General features: G+C 37.0%; 4 protein-coding genes across 6 annotated transcripts; 1 reads left to right on the top strand and 3 right to left on the bottom strand.

Moving 5' to 3' along the window:
* The first annotated feature begins 651 nt into the window (after positions 1-651).
* On the top strand, positions 652-1,355 carry LOC113337973 (acyl-coenzyme A thioesterase 13-like). The gene is made up of 3 exons (XM_026583503.1): positions 652-797; positions 944-1,079; positions 1,203-1,355. Exons 1-3 carry the CDS (start codon positions 652-654, stop codon positions 1,353-1,355), a joined length of 435 nt encoding a protein of 144 aa, XP_026439288.1.
* A 636-nt stretch (positions 1,356-1,991) lies between these two features.
* LOC113338134 (probable glycosyltransferase At5g03795) lies at positions 1,992-3,783 on the bottom strand. The gene is made up of 4 exons (XM_026583643.1): positions 3,572-3,783; positions 3,283-3,488; positions 2,848-3,196; positions 1,992-2,765 (listed from the first exon to the last, which is right to left on the bottom strand). Exons 1-4 carry the CDS (start codon positions 3,773-3,775, stop codon positions 2,097-2,099), a joined length of 1,428 nt encoding a protein of 475 aa, XP_026439428.1. The 5' UTR covers positions 3,776-3,783; the 3' UTR covers positions 1,992-2,096.
* A 9,305-nt stretch (positions 3,784-13,088) lies between these two features.
* LOC113337808 (probable glycosyltransferase At5g03795) lies at positions 13,089-14,844 on the bottom strand. Of its 2 annotated transcripts, XM_026583393.1 has the most exons (4): positions 14,410-14,844; positions 14,185-14,322; positions 13,974-14,085; positions 13,089-13,890 (listed from the first exon to the last, which is right to left on the bottom strand). In XM_026583393.1, the coding sequence occupies exons 1-4, from the start codon at positions 14,820-14,822 to the stop codon at positions 13,222-13,224; spliced, it is 1,332 nt and encodes a 443-aa protein (XP_026439178.1). In that variant the 5' UTR covers positions 14,823-14,844; the 3' UTR covers positions 13,089-13,221. The 2 variants fall into 2 exon arrangements, with proteins under 2 accessions (XP_026439178.1, XP_026439177.1); XM_026583392.1 differs by having other exon boundaries at positions 13,974-14,322.
* Positions 14,845-15,395: 551 nt separating this feature from the next.
* LOC113338081 (protein NRT1/ PTR FAMILY 1.2-like) lies at positions 15,396-18,853 on the bottom strand. Of its 2 annotated transcripts, XM_026583600.1 has the most exons (4): positions 18,496-18,853; positions 18,191-18,408; positions 16,587-17,137; positions 15,396-16,471 (listed from the first exon to the last, which is right to left on the bottom strand). In XM_026583600.1, the coding sequence occupies exons 1-4, from the start codon at positions 18,629-18,631 to the stop codon at positions 15,508-15,510; spliced, it is 1,869 nt and encodes a 622-aa protein (XP_026439385.1). In that variant the 5' UTR covers positions 18,632-18,853; the 3' UTR covers positions 15,396-15,507. The 2 variants fall into 2 exon arrangements, with proteins under 2 accessions (XP_026439385.1, XP_026439386.1); XM_026583601.1 differs by lacking the exon at positions 18,496-18,853 and having other exon boundaries at positions 16,587-17,151; positions 18,191-18,309.
* Positions 18,854-19,393: the final 540 nt, after the last annotated feature.

The following is a 19,393-nucleotide window of genomic DNA, read 5'->3' as shown; positions in this document are numbered from 1 at the left end:
TTTGTTTTACATTTCCCAATTTTTTGTTCACCTTATGAGCTGGTGAACCTTTAACATTTGAGTTCCAACTCTCCTGAATTATGGCTTTACAGTCAGCATGCTTTATCCATTCTCCAAAATATTTGAAGGCAGTAGGACCATCATCCCATTGATTATGCATATTAAGTTTGATAGGAACATGATCAGAGGCTAGTGATCCTAGATGTGTTATACTAGAGTTTGGATATTTTCTGTTCCATTTATCGTTCACTAAGGCTCTATCTAGTCTCTGTTCAATGTTTTCATCCTCATGTCTATGGTTATTCCAGGTATAAGTGTATCCTGTGAATCCGAGGTCCATAAGATACGCTTATCAAACATTTTATGTCACATTTTATTCGCTTCAGCCATGATACGTAATCCTTTTTGGTTGATTCCGTATGACCTGAATCTAAACTTTCCGACCACAATAAAATATTATTTTTATTACCAGTGCCGTTTGCATTTGAGCAGACCCACAGACAACAGGAATATTCATCTTCGGACATCAAATTTGGTTCCCAGCAACTGGAAGGAAATACTATATAATACCTAATGGAAACAAAATCGACTGAGAAACAGAGATAAAGAGGAAAACACAAGATGAAGAAAGATGAGAATGAATCGATCAAGATGGCAAAGGATTGGATACAAAGTCTAGCTCAAGGTCGCCAAGGTCGTGAAATTGAAACTCAAGCTCTTCAAAATCTCTACTCTGTTCATGTCCTGAAAGGCTTAATTCAGTGCAATTTCATTTCAGAGTACCCAAAATCTTATCTGTAAGTAACAATCTCAATTTCACTTTTTTTTTTCTATTTTTTTGTTTGTTTTTGGTATTGTTCTGGATTGAATTAATCTGTTTTTTTTAAACAAAAAAGATGATTGAATTGATTATAAATTTTCTGTGATTTTGGTGATAGGATAGAGATGGAAATTGGCATGTAGGAGCAATTGCAACTCTAATTGACATCGCTGGCGCTTCTGCAATTGTCACTGTTGTCGGTAACATCAACGTCTCCGTTGATTTCAGCATATCCTACTTCTCACCGGCTAAGATTGATGTAAGAAACTAAGAATCTTTTGTGGTCAAATTCAGTTGACTAATTCAAGTTTCAATGATCCCATTTTAGTTGGCAATTTTCTTTTATTCCTAAGGTTGTTGTTTTTGAAACTGGATTGAACAGGAAGAAGTAGAGATTGAGGCTAAAGTATTGGGACGCCAAGGAAATCTATCTTCAAACATGGTGGTGATTAAAAACAAAGAAAATGGTGAGTTGACTGCTGTAGGGAAACAATGGATGTCTGCATTTGATCTCAAACATAAAAGTAAGCTATAATAACAAATTGTCAGGTATACTCGTCGGAAATTAATTGAACATTTTTAGGTGATTATACAATGTTGGAGAAAATAAGTTATTTAATAAATGATTTTTTGATCTTGATGTGGTTTGATCTCATAACCTAAGGGTCTAAGGATACTCACTCATGTTTTGACCCATGCTCATTGGCGTGTACGAAGCACCACGTCCGTGTCTACTTGAAATTATTTTTTGCAAATTTTTAACTTGATAAATAATTTATTTAAGAGTTTTATTTATGGAAAAAGTTCCTTTTTTGTGTTTAATTGTTTACAAGAAACAAAATTCGTTTTATAAGAAAAAACTTAAACCTAACTTGGTTTGCAAGTTAATTTTCCTATAAATACAACTCGAAAATCTCTTTTCAAAACACACAAGCAGCGACCATCTCTAGGTCTACTTTTCTTCATCTTCTTGCTTTTATTTTCGTGCGGCGTTTTACTTCCATCCCGGTTGCTGAGTTTAAGAGTGGGTAACTTGTATTGTGCTAATATAAGTTATATCGGGCAGTCTTATCCTGGACACATCTTCGCACGTTGGGGTTTAGCATTACTTTAGAGCATACCCGCGAACTAATGTGTTAAGGACAGCTTGTTAAACATGTGATTCTGCCCTCATCAATTTGTTCGTGGTAGAGTTGTTTGATACGGTTCTTTATATTTATTGTTTGATACATCTGACGTTTCTTCTATTGTTGCAAGACTCCAACATACAATTGAGCTAATCATGAACTCGGATATTTAGTCTGCGGAGCCAAATAGAATGCAGGGTCATATGGAATACGTCGTACCGTTTTGGTGTGCCGTTGTTTGCAATGAAATGTCTTTGAACTTGTTTTACGCTTCTCTGCAGCTTTATGTATTTATCTTCAGGTACTGCTGTTAAGATTTCCTTCAAATTTGGGACTTCACTGAGTGGAACTTGAATTGAAAATGCGTCCCAATTTAGAACATCGCTGAACGGTGGAACGTAATGGTCTGAAATGAGAACAGGAACACATTCTGCATAAATAGCTTCGACGACTCTAGGGCTTGCAACTTCATAACCACTTGGACATATGCAGTATTTGCTCTTCTTCATCATGCCAAGGTAGGATAATTCTTTGGGGAGAGAAGTATAAACTTTGATATCTTTGTCGCCTTTGTCTTTCCAGTAGTTTACGAATACTGAACGAACGTAACCATGAATCCCACCAGCATAGAATGCTAGTAATTTACGCTGAGAAGGCGGTGGACCACCGATGAAGCTTGTAATGTTATCTGATCTAAGATTGATTTCAGGAAATGATACGTCCCTTGAAGGGTTAAATCCTTCTGAGGTATTAGCATTGCATAAAACCCTTATGGAGTTGTTGTGTAGATTAGGAATGTGAAATGATACCTCCGGTCCCTGAATGAGAATAGCATTAGCAAACTGAAAACAATCAATCAAAATGAGTTTAGAAGGGTAATGAGAAGGCTTTGCTGCTTACCCAATCATGGCATGAGAGCATGAAATGGTCACCTCCAAGACTTCTATTCCAGTAAGGATATTTTTGTGCAAGAATGTTAACATAGTCAAGCGCAGCCCGTTTAATGCCTCGACTGTCGCGTGTTTCAGGAATGTACAAGTATGAAACCATTTTCACAACACTGAATGGAAGGAAATAAACATGAGCTTCATCTGGATTGTAGGTACGAAACCTTGTTTCTTGCTCCATTTGATGAATAAACCTTCCTTCTGTTGAGTATTTATTTATGCACGGACCGTCATGAAATAGCGGTGGTTCGCCTTCGTTGTACACGAAGATCTTGAATGTCTTCTCCATTTCTAAGTAACTCCTGTAATTTAATTTGCAACCAAATCTATCACGGCACCGAACAAAAGTGAAATGCAAGTTTATTGATTTAACCAGTTACAAGTATACCTGTGAAATGCTTGAGCGTTGTTATAAATGTTGCCTTGGGGAACAAAGTTATTTGAATCTTCATGAATTGGTGTCGATCTAGTCTGTTTCTCGCCATTTAAAATTGCTTCTCTAATCGAACCGCGAGCTTTTGCTAGATCATGTTCTACCTTCTCTATTTTGCTAAATTTCTTCGCAAATAGCCCATCTTCCTCCTTTGGCTTGACCTGCAGACATGAATGTAAAATTACCAAGTCTCCAGATCAATTAGAAAAAAGGTAAAAGTTTAAAGAAGTACAGTACCACTTACAGTTGGTAATGGTGCTGTGATGCTTATTGTTTGCTTGGGAATTGTTGGCAGCCATGAATAAGGACTGTAGATAGGAGAAACCGAAAAGGATTTTGAAAATTGTCTGCTTTCAGAACCACCAAACAGACATAAAATTAGAATGAAAATCAATGAAGAAGAAGAATGTGCCGAGGAAGAAGAAGATGAAGAATTTGAGAGCTTCATTTTCTTCTTCTTTTCTTGCTCTGCTGTTGGCTACTAGCACTAAATTACCTCCAAGTATTCTGCTGTTAATACAGAGGGTAAATGCTGCCTGCAGTGTATTCAATTCGGAAATGACTTTTGTGACACCCACGAAGTTTCCTTGTTTCCAAAAGGAGATGGAAAACTAAATTCAAAAGATAAACCGCTGAAAAGTTTTTACTGCCGAATATGGAAGTTCATGAGTTGTCAAAAAATGTGGAAGAGAAATACATATACGACCAAGTTATAGCTGATCAGTGGCCATGGGATGATGATCTATTTACATGCATTGTATCTGCACTGTTTTAACTTTTTTTTTTTTTTTTTTTCTGAAAACTAGACTCACATCTAGCCTTCCAAATTTGCCAAATAATAAGACCACATAAGTCAGACCAACCAAGAATATACTTCCCTTTGTTTTCATCTCCCCAAAAATATAACCATTAGTGAAAAGTGTGACAGTTGTTGTCAAAGAAGGCCAACACCCTATCCATGTTTAGATGTTCATAAATGAAACTAGTAGGTTCGGACTGGGTGACACATGTAGTAATTGCATTGACAGAGATAAAATAAAATGATAGTAATATCTTTTTTCATAAATGTATTCTTCTTTTTATTAAGAGCAAAACGTCCAAATTCTTGCATATACCTCGCTTGTATCATCATCCAAGACCTCTAATGCCGGTCCCTAAAGTCCAGATGGCTCATGCATGGCTGAATCTGAGTGGGAATTTGACTGAATCACGTGACTGTTTAAGATGATATCATATCAAATTTGTACAAGTTTGCATTTCAGCAAACCCTCTGGAAGAGGACTAGAGGAATATTTCATTTGCGGAGTGGGACATCAAGTTTGGGTCCCAGCAATTGGAGGGAAATATTAGTATATTACATTAATCTTGCGGAGTGGACATCAAGTTAATTGCTGTAGGAAAACACGAAAATGCTTTACACCCCGCTTTTTTGCCCCCGCGACGTATCATCGCATTAGTGGCTCATCCAACACCAATGGATCCCCTGCTTGCTCCAGCACCAATGAAACAATGCACATCGCGAGGGAGAATGGTGGGGGTACGAGTGGGGTACGTAGCAGTGTCGAGGAAAACAATAGACATCTGTGTTTGATCTCAAACATAAAAGTAAGCTATAATTACAAGTTGTCGGATACTCGCTGGAAATGACCCTTCTTCGGGCATTTTTATTGAACATTTTTAGGTGTTACAAAATTTCGCATTTCGTTTTTTTTTTTTTATTTAAAAAAATAATATTCCTCCGGTTAACATATAACTAGAAATTTTACACTATTCAAAAGAAAACTCGTCTGACAAAAAACATGTTGGAAGCCTAGCAACAAGTTGGGCTCCAACACCTTTTTGTACTACCACGCTTAGCATATAGAAAAGAAAAACCTCAACACGCACGTTAGCAATTGGCTAGATGAGCTTTTTTGTTAAAACTAATAAAGGTTTTCTCCAAAAGTCAATAACTAGGGAAAATCAATTGTGATGTAACTATCAGATCCACAAATACACCTTGCAAATTTTCCGCGCATATGTAACCCGGCAGCACAGCGGTTCAGTGAGTCAAGCTTCACCCATCTGTAATTCAGCCTTATAAGTTTGCACAAATGCAAACAACCAACTCTTCAGTTCTACAGCGGAAGGCTTTAGAGCAACTGCAGTGGTGCGATCAAAACCAAAGATCAAAGATCAAAAAAAGACCAAAATTTGGGTTTAGTCCGTGTTGTGACGCAACGGTACATGATTAAAATTTCATCAGGCGGACTTTAAAAGTCCGCCCCATTTTTTTTTTGTAAAATTTCATCAGGCGGACTTTAAAAGTCCGCCCCATTTTTTGTAAATTTCATCAGGCGGACTTTAAAATTCCGCCCCATTAAAATTTCATCAGGCGGACTTTAAAAGTCCGCCCCATTCTTTGCAACTTTCATCAGGCGGACTTTAAAAGTCCGCCTCATTCTTTTTTTTTATTTATTTAATTAAAATTTCATCAGGCGTAATTTAAATCTCCGCCCGTTAACAAGCGTACTTTAAATTTACGCCCAGCAACAAGCGTACTTTAAATTTACGCCCGACTATATTAGAATTTGGGATTTGGTCGCGACCATATTTGGTCTGGAATTTGATCTTTGGTTGGGATTTGATCTTTACTCCGTCCCACTGTGTTACGATCTCATCCCAAATTTTTGGTTATACTCGCCCACTGTGGATGCTCTTAGCCTTCTTTCAATTTTCTTAACTTCTCAGATGCTTACCAAAAAGCACTCAAACAACGGAAATGATTGATATCCCGCGGGATTCCGGACAGGGAGAGTGGGGGTGGGTCCCAGTCTGAAACCCACCCCCTACAGAACCGCCGGATCACTCCCTACCCCACCAACTCCCCTATCGGGACAACCCGCGGGATGTCTATCACTTCCCCTCAAACAATGCCAGACATTACTAATGACAATCAGCCAACCAAGAACATGACACAATTAACTCATTTTATTGTATCAAAGCGAAGATATACAAAAACTTTCCCATTTAGGGACTTACACAGATTTGTTCCTCTTGAACCAAGCCTTAACCTTATAAAAACTCTCTCAATTTAAGTCTTACAATCTCCTATATACGCCTAATGATTTTCCTATGTCTTAGCACTATTTATATAACAGCTTTCTTGGCCAAAAATCATGCACAACCGTTGCACATGCATGATTTCTGTAAAACAAAACAATCCTGACTATTGGATCGCTGGATTTGATATTCATACCTCGCATTTGGTATCCCATTATAAATTGTGCTTGTGGACAACTTATTTAGCGTTGGGATAAAATAGCAAGATATAACTTTTCACTCTTTCAAAATGCTCAATAGCATTTTTCATCAGCATCGCAGATAATATTTTATAGAAATAGTAAAAACATGTCTCTCCTAGTAAAATAGAGGGGCTACATAAATTTTGTACTACATGAACATTATTTGTATCTACAGTCATCGCAGATAATATTTTGTACTACATGAACATTATTTGTATCTACAGTCATCGTATTTAATTAGTAAAAAAGAGTAATAATAAATGATCATATACTTGCATGCACCCTCGAATCTTTTCATTGTGGTATTGTGTTCCCAAATTGCACAAATCGCGTTAATAATTCCTGACCACAGAGTTTATGACCGACAATTGATGATATCGGGATGATCATGAAAAATAAGAAGACAACGGAAAAAAATGCTAACATAATTTCTCGCCATCCTGAAAAACCCTGCTGAAAAAAATGTTACCAAAAAAAAAATGGTTAAGATATTTTGATGGGATAATTAGATTCAAGTTAAGTGGACATTTTTGCTCCATGATCAGCTGGAATGAATAATGACAGCTGTTGTGTCTAAAAATGTATGCAAAGCACGTCGTCTTACCCTAAGGATTGGCCTGACAAGGGGCTAACCTGGGATACAACCCGGCCCTTAATTTGGTAAGGAAAAAACTCTCAAAAATTTTCCCGTTATTTTTCCCGTTAGCCCAGGGAATAAACAGAAATTAGCCCAACCATATTAAGCACATGCAAAACTATGTTAGTAGGAAACTAGTGATTGGATTTCAAAAGAGAAGTTTACAAGAAACTGGTTGGGAGTCTAGCAACAAGCTGAGCTCCAACTCCCTTCTGAATAGTAATACATATCCTGTGAAAAACAAAACTATCCAGTTTGCCATTCATGGTATGGCTTGACAAACAATTTTTAAGTCTCTTTAAAAGGACTACAACATCATCACTCAGTTCGCCTAAGGTAGTGAAAGCAAAAGTACAAAAACTGTAACCATGATCCGAACACTTGTCTAAGTACTTCCTGTATTTGCGAATAACCGCATTGGAGACGGCTTGCAAAGCAGCTTCTTTCCGGGTAGGAACGCCAGAGTTAAATCATATATCCGCAAGCACATCGCGAACTAAATCATGTCGGAATTTGATTCCGACGTCTTTAGTACTGCGCAACGCGTGATCACCAAACGTATCCATCCTTTTGCCGCAACTAGGACAAGTACTATCTTCATCAAAGAGTGGTATGCCTAATCTGTAGCACAATATGGAAGCAAACTGTCTTGGCCCCACAGACTGGTTGAGCTCACTAATGGGGATAGCCATCAAGTAGTCTTGTGCATGTTTGGATTTGTTACATTGCCACAAAATCGAGTCTTTGTCAGTCATCTGAAATTTATCGGGCATCTCCTTCATTACGACATCAAAGTAGGGTGCTGCCAAGGTCTGCATGGGATGGGGGCAGTGTCATTGATGTTGTAGTTTGAAGGAGATAAGCCACATACCTGTAAGTAATCGTGCAAGGCATGCTGAGAGATGAAGCTTGACTCTGAGACATTTGAGTTGTGAAGAATGGTACTCTGCAGATGGCGTGTTTGAATTTGCGATGCTAAGTAGCAGTAATGGATGGTGTCAGTCATTGTATAGATGTCTAGACCACCACATTTAATCGGGAACGTTCAAATACGATGTTGCAAAAGACCGAACCCAGCACCATCAGTTGTGATGAGTTGTCTCAAGTATTGTAGGAGATGAACGTCAAAGTGAGTTTTAGCTAGTTGTAGACCTACTGGATCAGTAGGTGATTGGATTAAAGAAGGTTGTCACCGCTTAGAGCATCTCCAACAGAAGGTACAAAATATCTTATGTGGCATTTTTATTTAGTCCTTTAATTTATGGGTTTACACATAGAGTAAATATATGACCTCATATCTAAAAAACCATCTCAACAATAGAGAATTTATTTTAAAAAAAATAGTGAAAAATATGACTTGGAGGTGGAGCCGGAGATGTAGATGTAGATAAACTTTCTTGAACACCTTCATATTTAGTAATTGGTCCCTACTAGTTTATAGGACCCTATTATTGGAGATGGATTTATGCCAAACAAGGATCTAAAATCCTATGTGAAACAAAAATTCATCCTCTATGGAGAGGCTCTTAGATCTTTAAGGTGATTATGATTTCCAACTTTTATTTTTGCTTGTCAACATGGGATTCTGGTTACCAGTGGTACCGAGATTATTTCTTTTCAAAATTGAAGGGACTTATTTTGCTCATGCAATTAGTTATATGAAAATGTCTATATAGTCCAGTCAGCAAAAAAAAAAATTGTAACCTTCCGCCGCCTTACACGAACCTGATATAATAGCCCTACCCAAGATTTTGTTTTGTGTCCGTCCCTAGTCTTACCCTATGTTAATATTGAGAGAGATCATGGGAGTATGCTGTGTGGGCGTTATGACAGTGTCCTTAGTTTAGTTAGGTTTAGTAGGTATTTTAAATATTTTAGCGTATCTCTTCTGATTTAAAATACGGGTTTTGATCGTATATTAAACAAGTCATTTTGATATACGGGCTTGTATATAAATTCCATGACAAAACTTCATTAAAAAATCATTTAGTGCAGGTATTCGAAATTTGTATGTCAACTGATAAATCGCGTGAAAACAAAAACGTTAACAAGTATTGCATGCTGATCCACCTATAAACAGTAAAAGGTTTTGTGTAGCAGATGTAGCAGAGTTAGATCAATGTAAAAGGCAGAGTATGTATGCCGACGTATTTAATTGTATCGTTGTCGTTGTTGATTTAAATGGATCTCTCCATGGCGGGATAAGAGCTAATGTGAAGATTGAAATGATGGAGCAAACTGAAAACTCATATCAAGAGAAACATATTTAGCTGTCGATCAAAAGTGACACATAATGAAAAGGACCAATTAATGTGGTGAGTTAATTACTGAATCAGAATTAAGAGTTTTGTGGAACAAGATGACATATAAAGAAGATAACTAATCTTGTTAGTTATACAGTAAATGTTACGGTGGAACATGGCAGTATCTTGTCTACTTGTAGAGGAGCCACTGAACAGACTTAACTACAAGGTTCTATTGTCTACTTTGTTGTTTCGGCATAATAAACCTGTGGACGGGAACACATTGGGTTACATTATTGGGGGACTACAGTATCCGTTACTCACTGATCAGTTCCGTTCTCAGGAGAAGTATTTGATATACAGTTTACATAACCATCGATGTGTAGTATACAGATCCCGATCACACTGACTGCTATTGGTTTCTTTGAGTTTTGTTAATTTCTCAACCCATGCATAAATTAATGGTCTTTAAAATATTATTTTTTTACCTTGTATTTTTAAATATTTTTGGGAATCATAGAAATTCTTGATTGATGAGATGGTATGTTTTGGCAATCCTATAACTATGTGGCAGTTTGATATTTTTACCATGACCTTGAATATAGGACACTCAAGCCTGATACAGCCCCAAGTTTGCTTCTTAAAGATTTCATTTCACATTTTATTTCCATTTTTACCATTCTGTTATTACCATGACCGAATTGACGTGTTTATTTGAGCTACATCCAGTATGGGTCCCACCATTTGGAGGGAAATAATAAATTAATCTTCTTAAGTTGACGTACCGAGTCAACTGACTAACATACTTAGTTGACTGAGAAAACAGAGCGAAATCGAAAGACAGAAGATGAAGAAAGATGAGGGTAAATCGATCAAGATGGCAAAGGACTGGATACAAAATTTAGCTCAAGGTCGAAAAGGTCGTGAATAGAAACTCAGGCTCTTCAAAATCTTCATTCTATTCATCTCCAAAAAGGCTTACTCCGATGCAATTTCATAGTACCCAAAAGCTTATCTGTAAATAACCTCTCTCAATTTCTCCTTCATCTTTTTTTTTTTCTTTTGGTGTTGCTCAAAACTGAATTTATTTTAAATTTTGTTGTGATTTTGGTGAGTATAGGATAAAGATGGGAATTGGCATGCAGGAGCAATTGCGACACTCATCGACGTTATTGGTTCTTCTGTTATTGTCACTACTATTGGTAACATCACCGTCTCTGTTGATTTCAACATGTGAAAACTACAGTCACGCCCATTTTTCAGATTTTCTCCACTGTGAAACCCACGCCCAGAAATCTGAAGGCGCGCACCCATTTTTTAGGGAAAAATTATTCTCAAACCCATAGTTTATAAAATTCTGTTTCGTTCTTTTCTCTTCTTCATCATCTTCTGTGAGAAGAACACAGACGAGAAAAGATTCAGTCGAGTTGAGATCGATGGGGATTTCGAATATGTTGCAGTCAAGAATAAGATGAAGAGGAATTATAGCTTCTGATGTTCAGAACTTGGAGAAGATTCAGATATGATTATTAGCCGAGACAAGACGGGGATGAAGAACAGATTGATGCCATTGATTCCCGCTGCTGAGTGGCGAGGATTAAAATGTATTTGAGTGATTGAGGGTCTGCAATGGCTGGAATTCGAATTCAAAAAGGAAGTTAAGATGGACACGGGATTCTGGTCAGAATTTATCAGAGTTTGATATGGTTTATGGCCAAAGAAGCAGCTGAAGAAATTCATATTGTTGCCGTAACTTATTGCAGTGAACTAACGGAGGAGGCTAAGAAGAGATTCGAGTCCTTCATTGGGTTAGGATGAATGGGTTTTGCTGAATTCGAAATAGAATTCAGTGAAGAATGAATCGAGAGAGGAAGTTGAACGAGTTGGTGCGGGAAAGTGTTCTTGTTGCCACTGATATTGATGGTTTTGTTATGAATGTTTTCAGAGTTTGTATGAATGTTTAGTACACTGGGTTTGTATGTAATCCAAATTTGCGGGGAAGGAGATGGAATGGCCTTCGAAATCTACAGCAAGTTGTATATCTGCATTACCAGCAAACTGCATGAGAAGTGTTTGTAAAAAGGCCTAAACGAACTCTACTTCCAGCCTAGTCTGCGGTGACCAAGAATTACGAAGGATATCAGGAAGCATGAAGAGCTCGAGAAGATCGTTGGTGATGGCAATGAATGTTGTTCATGGTTAATAGTGGGTTCAACGGAGCTGAGCTGTTGTGGTTCACTGATGGCAAAGAGGAATAATGGGAAGATAAGGAAGACTTGGTTCTCGCCGAGAGATGAGTTTGGTGTGGAACAGATATGTAGTGATGCTCGATAATGGAGGAGCAGAGCTTGCTTCTTAGTAAGACAAGGGTAGATGATAAGGTGTTGTGGTTGGATGGAAGATGATAATGCACCATAATAGGTTTTGGTACAGTGAACAGATGAATAACCTGTTATGCATCTACAAAAATTGCTACATAACTTGTTATGCAGTCCAGAAAATAGTTGCATAACACGTTATGCAACAACCTTTTTGTTGGTATAGCAACCAACAAAAAAAAGGACTGCATAGCTTTTCATGCACCTACAATAATATACGCATAACATATTATGCAGTCATGAAAATGGATGCATAACATGTTATGCATACGAAAACATGGCTGCATAATGGATTATGCATCGAGAAAATTGTTGCACAATCCTTTATGCATCGAGAAAATAGATGCATAACCTGATATGCATCCGTAAATATGGATGCATACTGCATTATGCATTAATTTTTTATATGTACGGCTAAAATCAACCAAAACAATGGTTACATAACTTGTTATAGATGCATAACTTTGTTATGCAGATACATAACTTGTTATGCAGTCGAAAAAATGGTTGCATAATTCGTTATGCGTCTGCAGAATGTGTTATGCATTGTTTTTGGTGACTGCATAATGGTTAAGTATCAAGTTTTCAAAAAAAATCCCTAAAATGAGGATCACATCCGATTTTTTCGTTAAAAACAAAAATTTGATATTCTTGTTTGTACTCGTTGCGTAGCTCTTTTAAAAAGATTTTCAACGATATAAAATTTGTAAAATTTTAAGGCGCGGATTTTTAGATATGTTATGTCCAAGTTGCGCTGCCAATTATACCCCTGAAAAAGATAGTATGCATAACGAATTATGCCTGAAAAGATAGTATGCATAACCAGTTATGTATTGATTCATATAATAATTTCGTATAATTATGCGTGTCACGGTATACAAAATTAATTGTGGGTCTGAGAACGAGAATATTATTTTTTTTGGATCTCCCCCTAATTTCCCCAAAACATATCCTACTTATCATTATCACCGGCGAAGATTGATGTAAGTTTTTCTGTTACCGGAAAGTCAAATAATCGGTCAATGAAGTTGACCAAGTCAAACATGGCACTCTGTTGCCTTTTTGTGGGCAATTTTCTTTTATTTTGATGTTTTTGTTTTGAAACTGGATTGAACAGGAAGAAGTAGAGATTGAGGCTAAAGTGTTGGGACGCCAAGGAAATCTATCTTCAAACATGGTGGTGATCAAAAACAAAGAAAATGGAGAGTTGATTGCTGTAGGAAAACAATGGATGTCTGCATTTGATCTCAAACATAAAAGTAAGCTATAACACAGTTAGAGGAACTTGAATTGAAAATAACCCTTTTTTCGGGCATTTTAATTGAACATGTTTAGGTGTTTATACAATTGAGCTAATCATGAACTCGGATATTTAGTCTGCGGAGCCAAATAGAATGCAAGGTCATATGGAACACGTCGTACCGCTTAGGTGCGCCATTGTTTGCAATGAAATGTCTTTGAACTTGTTTTACGCTTCTCTGCAGCTTTATGTATCTATCTTCTGGTATTGCCGTTAAGATTTTCTTCAAATTTGGGACTTCACTGAGTGGAACTTGAATTGAAAATGCGTCCCACTTTAGAACATCGCTGAACGGCGGAACGTAATGGTCTGAAATGAGAACAGGAACACATTCTGCGTAAATAGCTTCGACGACCCTAGGGCTTGCAACTTCGTAACCACTTGGACAAATGCAGTATTTGCTCTTCTTCATCATGCCGAGGTAGGATAATTTTTTCGGGAGAGAAGTATAAACTTTGATATCTTCGTCTCCTTTGTCTTTCCAGTAGTTTACGAATACTGAACGAACGTAACCATGAATCCCACCAGCGTAGAATGCTAGTAATTTACGCTGAGAAGGCGGTGGACCGCCGATGAAGCTTGTAATGTTATCTGATCTAAGATAGATTTCAGGAAATGATACATCCCTTGACGGGTTAAATCCTTCAGAGGTGTTAGCATTGCATAACACCCTGATGGAGTTGTTGTGTAGATTCGGAATGTGAAATGATACCTCCGGTCCCTGAATGAGAATAGCGTTAGCCATCCGAAAACAATCTATCAAAATGAGTTCAGAAAGGTAATGCGAAGGACTTTGTTGCTTACCCAATCATGGCATGAGAGCATGAAATGGTCAGCTCCAAGACTTCTATTCCAGTAAGGATATTTTTGTGCCAGGATATTAACATAGTCGAGTGCAGCTCGTTTAATGCCTCGACTATCGTGTGTTTCAGGAATGTATAAGTATGAAACCATTTTCACAACACTGAATGGTAGGAAATAAACATGAGCTTCATCTGGATTATAGGTGCGAAACCTTGTTTCTTGCTCCATTTGGTGAATAAACCTCCCTTCTGTTGAGTATATACTTTTGCACGGACCATCATGAAATAGCGGTGGTTCGCCTTCATTGTACACAAAGATCTTGAATGTCTTCTCCATTTCTAAGTAACTCCTGAAAACAAAAATTGCAACCAAATCAATCACAGCAACAAATGAAAGTGAAATGCAAGTTTGAAGATGTAACTAGTTACAAATATACCTGTGAAATGCTTGAGCATTATTATAAATGTTGCCTTGGGGAATAAAATGATCTGGATCTTCATGAAGAGGCGTCTGCTTCTCCACATTTGAAATTGCTTCTCTAATCGAAGAGCGAGCTTTTGCTAGATCATGTTCTACCTTCTCTAATTTGCTAAATTTCTTCGCAATTAGTCCATCTTCCTCATGTGGAGGTGCTGTGATGCTTATTGGATGCTTGGGAATTGGCCATGAATAAGGACTGTAGATAGGAGGAACTGAGAAGGCGTTTGAAAATGATCTGCTTCCAGAACCACCAAATAAGCATATAATTAGTGAGAGTATAAACAAAGGTGCCAAAACTAGAATGAAAATCAATGTAGAAGAAGAATGTGCAGAGGAAGAAGAAGAAGATGAAGAACTTAAGAGCTTCATTTTCTTCTTTTCTTGCTCTGCTGTTAGCCACTACTAATTTCCCTGAAGTAATAATGAATCGATATGAATTCTACATTAAGACTGTGAAAATTACGAAGTATCTGATTAATCGAGGTAAACGGCACTAACTCAGTTGTTTTACTTATACGTACCGTTCTTCTCCATATATCTTTAAATATTCTTTGATGGCGCCTATTGCTAGACATCGTAAAAAGAAAATTAAGACCTTGTTTTCAGTAAACCATCAAAGTCAAATTTCGGATCATGATCCACTGTATCGGTTATCGCATCGCTATTGACCCATACAAGTTGGCATGTACCAGTAATTGGCAATGGCAAGTATTGGTCTCTATCGGCAGGCGACCGGTCAGTTGTCCACCCATAGCAGTTGGCACTATTCTCTGAGTCTCTGAACTCATACCATACTGCTGATACTGCAAACTCATAATTGGAACGCCTTTTGCAGCTTCAAGACTGCTGCGGTATCAGTCCCACTCAATCAATCAGAATATGCAGCACCGGCATGTACCCAGCTGTAGAAAATCTCATCTTGTCACAGCAATGACAAAAATGTATGTATCCAATGAATTCTATAACTTTATATCATATATTTGTATGTATTGCATCCATAAAAATACATTGAATCGAAATGAAAATGAAAAAAATAGAATATATACAGATAAAATCAGCCTGAACTCATCATATTCTGCAATGTCTGAGACTTGATAAGCTCTTGTCTTTCTTCTTCTTTTTCTTTCAATTCTTTCACTTCTTCTTGGTTTTCTTCTTCTTCAACTTCTTTGCTTGGAAGTAGTCTTTCTTCTGCAGTTGGTCCATACGCCCAACAGCAAACAAGAAAATAAACCAAATTTATAATACTCAGTATAGTTAAAAGCCAATAGTAATAGTCGTAGTGACCGTTGTTTATATTGTTCGAAACCCAACTGTTTTTTCCTCCTTTCTTAGTAATATCATCAACAATATTTATCAGAAGACCAACTATCAAACTTCCAACAGCGCTGCATAGACCATTTAGAGATGTTGCAATACTACCCATACTTTTTGGACATTCAGAATAATAGAATTCAGTCTGCCCGATTGCATTGAAAGCTTCAGCTAAACCCAAAAGGCAATTTTGAGGAATAAGCCACATTGCAGACATGTGTACAATACCTTGTGGGTTTCCTGACAACCCTTCTCGAATTGCTGTCTTTCGACGTATTCCTTCGACTATAGCTGATGTTGCCAATGATAAGATCGAAAATACTAATCCAATACCCATACGTTCTTTAAAACTTAATCCGTATGGACGTCCTGTGACTTTTATGAGTAACGGAAGGAGTAAACGATCATATATACCAACCCAGATTGCTAGACTGATGACCACAAACGTTCCAAATGATCCTGCTGGAATTTGAAATTTTGAGGTGATATGTCTATCCATGCTGTTCGCTTGGAGTATAGGTAATGTACTTTGGCTCAAGGCTACTCCCAACATGATACCAGTTGACCAGATTGGCATAACTTTCAACAGAGATTTGAACTCCTCAACTTGATCAACTGTACAGAGTCTCCATGGATTTGAAGCTGATCCATTAGGGTTCAAGTCCTTGTCATGATCTGTAATCATGCATGCCTTGTTCAAAAACCTGAAGACAGTAAATTAAAATGTACAGAAAACTGTAATTGGAATGAAATCTTTGTGGCGATGAAAAATATAAACTGAAGGTTGTAGTCTAGCGACCATGGGATGCCAATTCGTACCTTAATTTTGGTGTAGGCACAGTGAGGATTGAGTCCTTATAGTGATGATAACATCCCTCTTCATCTTTGGGAGGCAAAACAAAATGTTTGTTTTTCACTGAAGCGGCAATAACATGAGCAAATCCACTGAATAAGCTTTTATTTGCATTGACTTTGATATAATAAGAAGAAGCGAAAATGAATGATGCAGCTGATATGAACATAAGAATCGCAGGAACTCCAAATCCCACTTTCCATCCAAATCGGTCTTGTATATAAACTATAACAGTAAGCGCAAGGACGACAGAAATTCCAGCAGAAGCATAATACCAATTGAAAAAGTTCTGTAAAAGCCTGTCATAACTCTGATTGTTTTTCTTGTGTAACTGATCTGCGCCAAAAGATATAGAACACGCTCTAATTCCACCAGCTCCAATCGACATAAGTATGAACGACGAGAATAGAAGAGAGAGCTGAGCTGCTGTAGATGATTTACAGTCTTTCGAGAATAGTTCACAATGAGGAGGTTTTGCTTGTGGAAAAACGGCTGTGAACCATAGTAAAGTCATCCCCTATTAAAACAAAACTAAAATGTTGTTATATGTTTCAGTCATGGAGCTACGCACGCTTAGCAAATAAATCGACTCTTTTCTAACTTTCAACATTTAGTTCAACTTAAAGTGACTTATTTTTGGCTTTACGAAGTTGAAGAAGTTTTGAAGGAGATTAACAAACTCAAATGATAACAGAAAATGAACCCGGATCTAAGCTATCAACAACAACAAACACTGGCAACTAAGCTAGCTGACACTTGCAATGTTAACTACTATGTAATCTGTCAAGCACCAACTAGCACAGTTGGTAGTGTCTGTTGTTGATGACAGCTTAAACCCGGGTTCAATTCCGTTAGTGCTGTGTTGGTTGATCCACTTCAAAACCTCCTCACCTTTCAGAAAAACAAAAATCTAATAACCATACTACTAAGATATCAGTGAGCCATTTCTCAAACACAATGGGAGCAGTAAACATTGCATTAGTATCCTGGGAAAAGAAAATCTCAAGAAAAGATATTTTCATTCTGCAAGATGCTTTACTAAACTCTGATTGTAACTTGCATTTTGAACACTTGTAGAGACAAATGGTGGTGAGTATTTGCAGTTCTGGAACTGCCAAAAATTCTTACACCATTTTCCCTCGGTGTTTAAAGGGCTCAATACATTCTACAACCAGAACCAGCATCACTTCCAAGCAAATTGACAAAAAATTTGCTCAACCCAAAACAGATCCCTGCTCAACTTTGACAAATTCATTACAAAATTGGACATTTACAGACACTAAAAAAGGTTGAAATATTTTCTAAAAAAAGTTCTTAACATTCAAGAAACTATTGAGACCAGATCCAGTTTCTTAGTCAGTCAATGGTCAACCAAAACACTGTATGTTGAAACAAACCTTGAAAGCATACAACAAAATTATTTTATAAAGTTAGAAAGTAGGGTTCCCTTTAGGAACCCACAAACCCATTACAATTCCAATCAAGAACAATGATTTTTTCACAAATCTAATGAAAATTGAGAAGAAAAAAAAAGTGGGTTTGAAGTCAAAATAAACAATTGTATACTTACAAGAAGACTAGCAATGGATCCAAAAGTGATAGTCCAAAACCTTCCCAAGTAAGAATCAGAAAAGAAAGCTCCAATAATGGGTGTAAAATTAGTAACACCAGACCATATTGATAGAACACTAGTCCCAGTTGGAATTGTCATATGATAATCTTTCATCAGATACAATATCATGTTTGGTAATAACCCATAACTTGCAACTTTCTCAAATGCTTCATTTGCTGTTCATCATCATCAAAACAAAACCAAAAATCAATCAATCAATCAAAAAAAAAAAAAAACTGATAAAAGGTGAGATTGATGTTTACCAATAATGAAAGGCAATGTGATAAGACCACCCTTTTGTTTAGACATTTGTTGAAGTTCATGGGTGTTCCTGTTTGGATCTGTTGAAGTTGAAGAAGTAGATGTAGAAGGAGAATTAGAAGAAGAAGAAACCTCCATTTGAGTTTCTGTCTCTGTTTCTTCTTCTCTCTTATTATGTCAAACTGAATCAATGAGGTATTTATATATGAATAGATCTCTCCTATGACAAAGCTAGAGACTAGATTATGTTATAGCTAGTAGTAGCTTCATCATCACTGTTGTTGATAGAAGATAAAATGCTGGGGGTTTAAAAAAGTCTTAAATTTGATGGATTTTAGGAAATCACATGGCTTTGCCTTGTAGCGGTAGTGTTTTCTGCTGGGGGATATGTATAGTATTTTTCTTTTAACATGTAAGACTGTGGGGCCCATGTCCCACACTGTCACACCATCCTTACTGGCTTGGCTTTGCTGCTCCTATACCAGACTCAGAGGAGGAGTGCACTGCAGTCTGCAGTGTTGTGATTCATATCTTACTGTTTCCATTTCATTTGACATTTAATTTCTATTCCAAAAATCATTTAATTTTTTCATTTACTAAGCAAGAGGAGTTAGGTTCAATGTCTTTTAGAAAATGGATAATAATTATGACATGCTAATTAATGGTGCTAGTATCTTTCAAAAGAAGATTAATGGTAGTGAGAATAATTGATGATAATGAATTTCCTTAAATGTACATTTTGAAGTCATCATTTTGTTTGAATGAAATATTTATGGATGCATGATCACATAGGATGAGGGATATTTTTTACTTTTAACATGGTTTTGGAAAACAATAATTGACCGGAATTATCTCTTGAAACATTCGGAAAAAAAATTATATTTAAACTCATTCTCCACA

Source organism: Papaver somniferum, unplaced genomic scaffold, assembly GCF_003573695.1.
Source record: "Papaver somniferum cultivar HN1 unplaced genomic scaffold, ASM357369v1 unplaced-scaffold_18, whole genome shotgun sequence".
Taxonomy (NCBI): Eukaryota; Viridiplantae; Streptophyta; class Magnoliopsida; order Ranunculales; family Papaveraceae; genus Papaver; species Papaver somniferum.
This window is presented reverse-complemented; position numbering and strand designations above follow the sequence as displayed.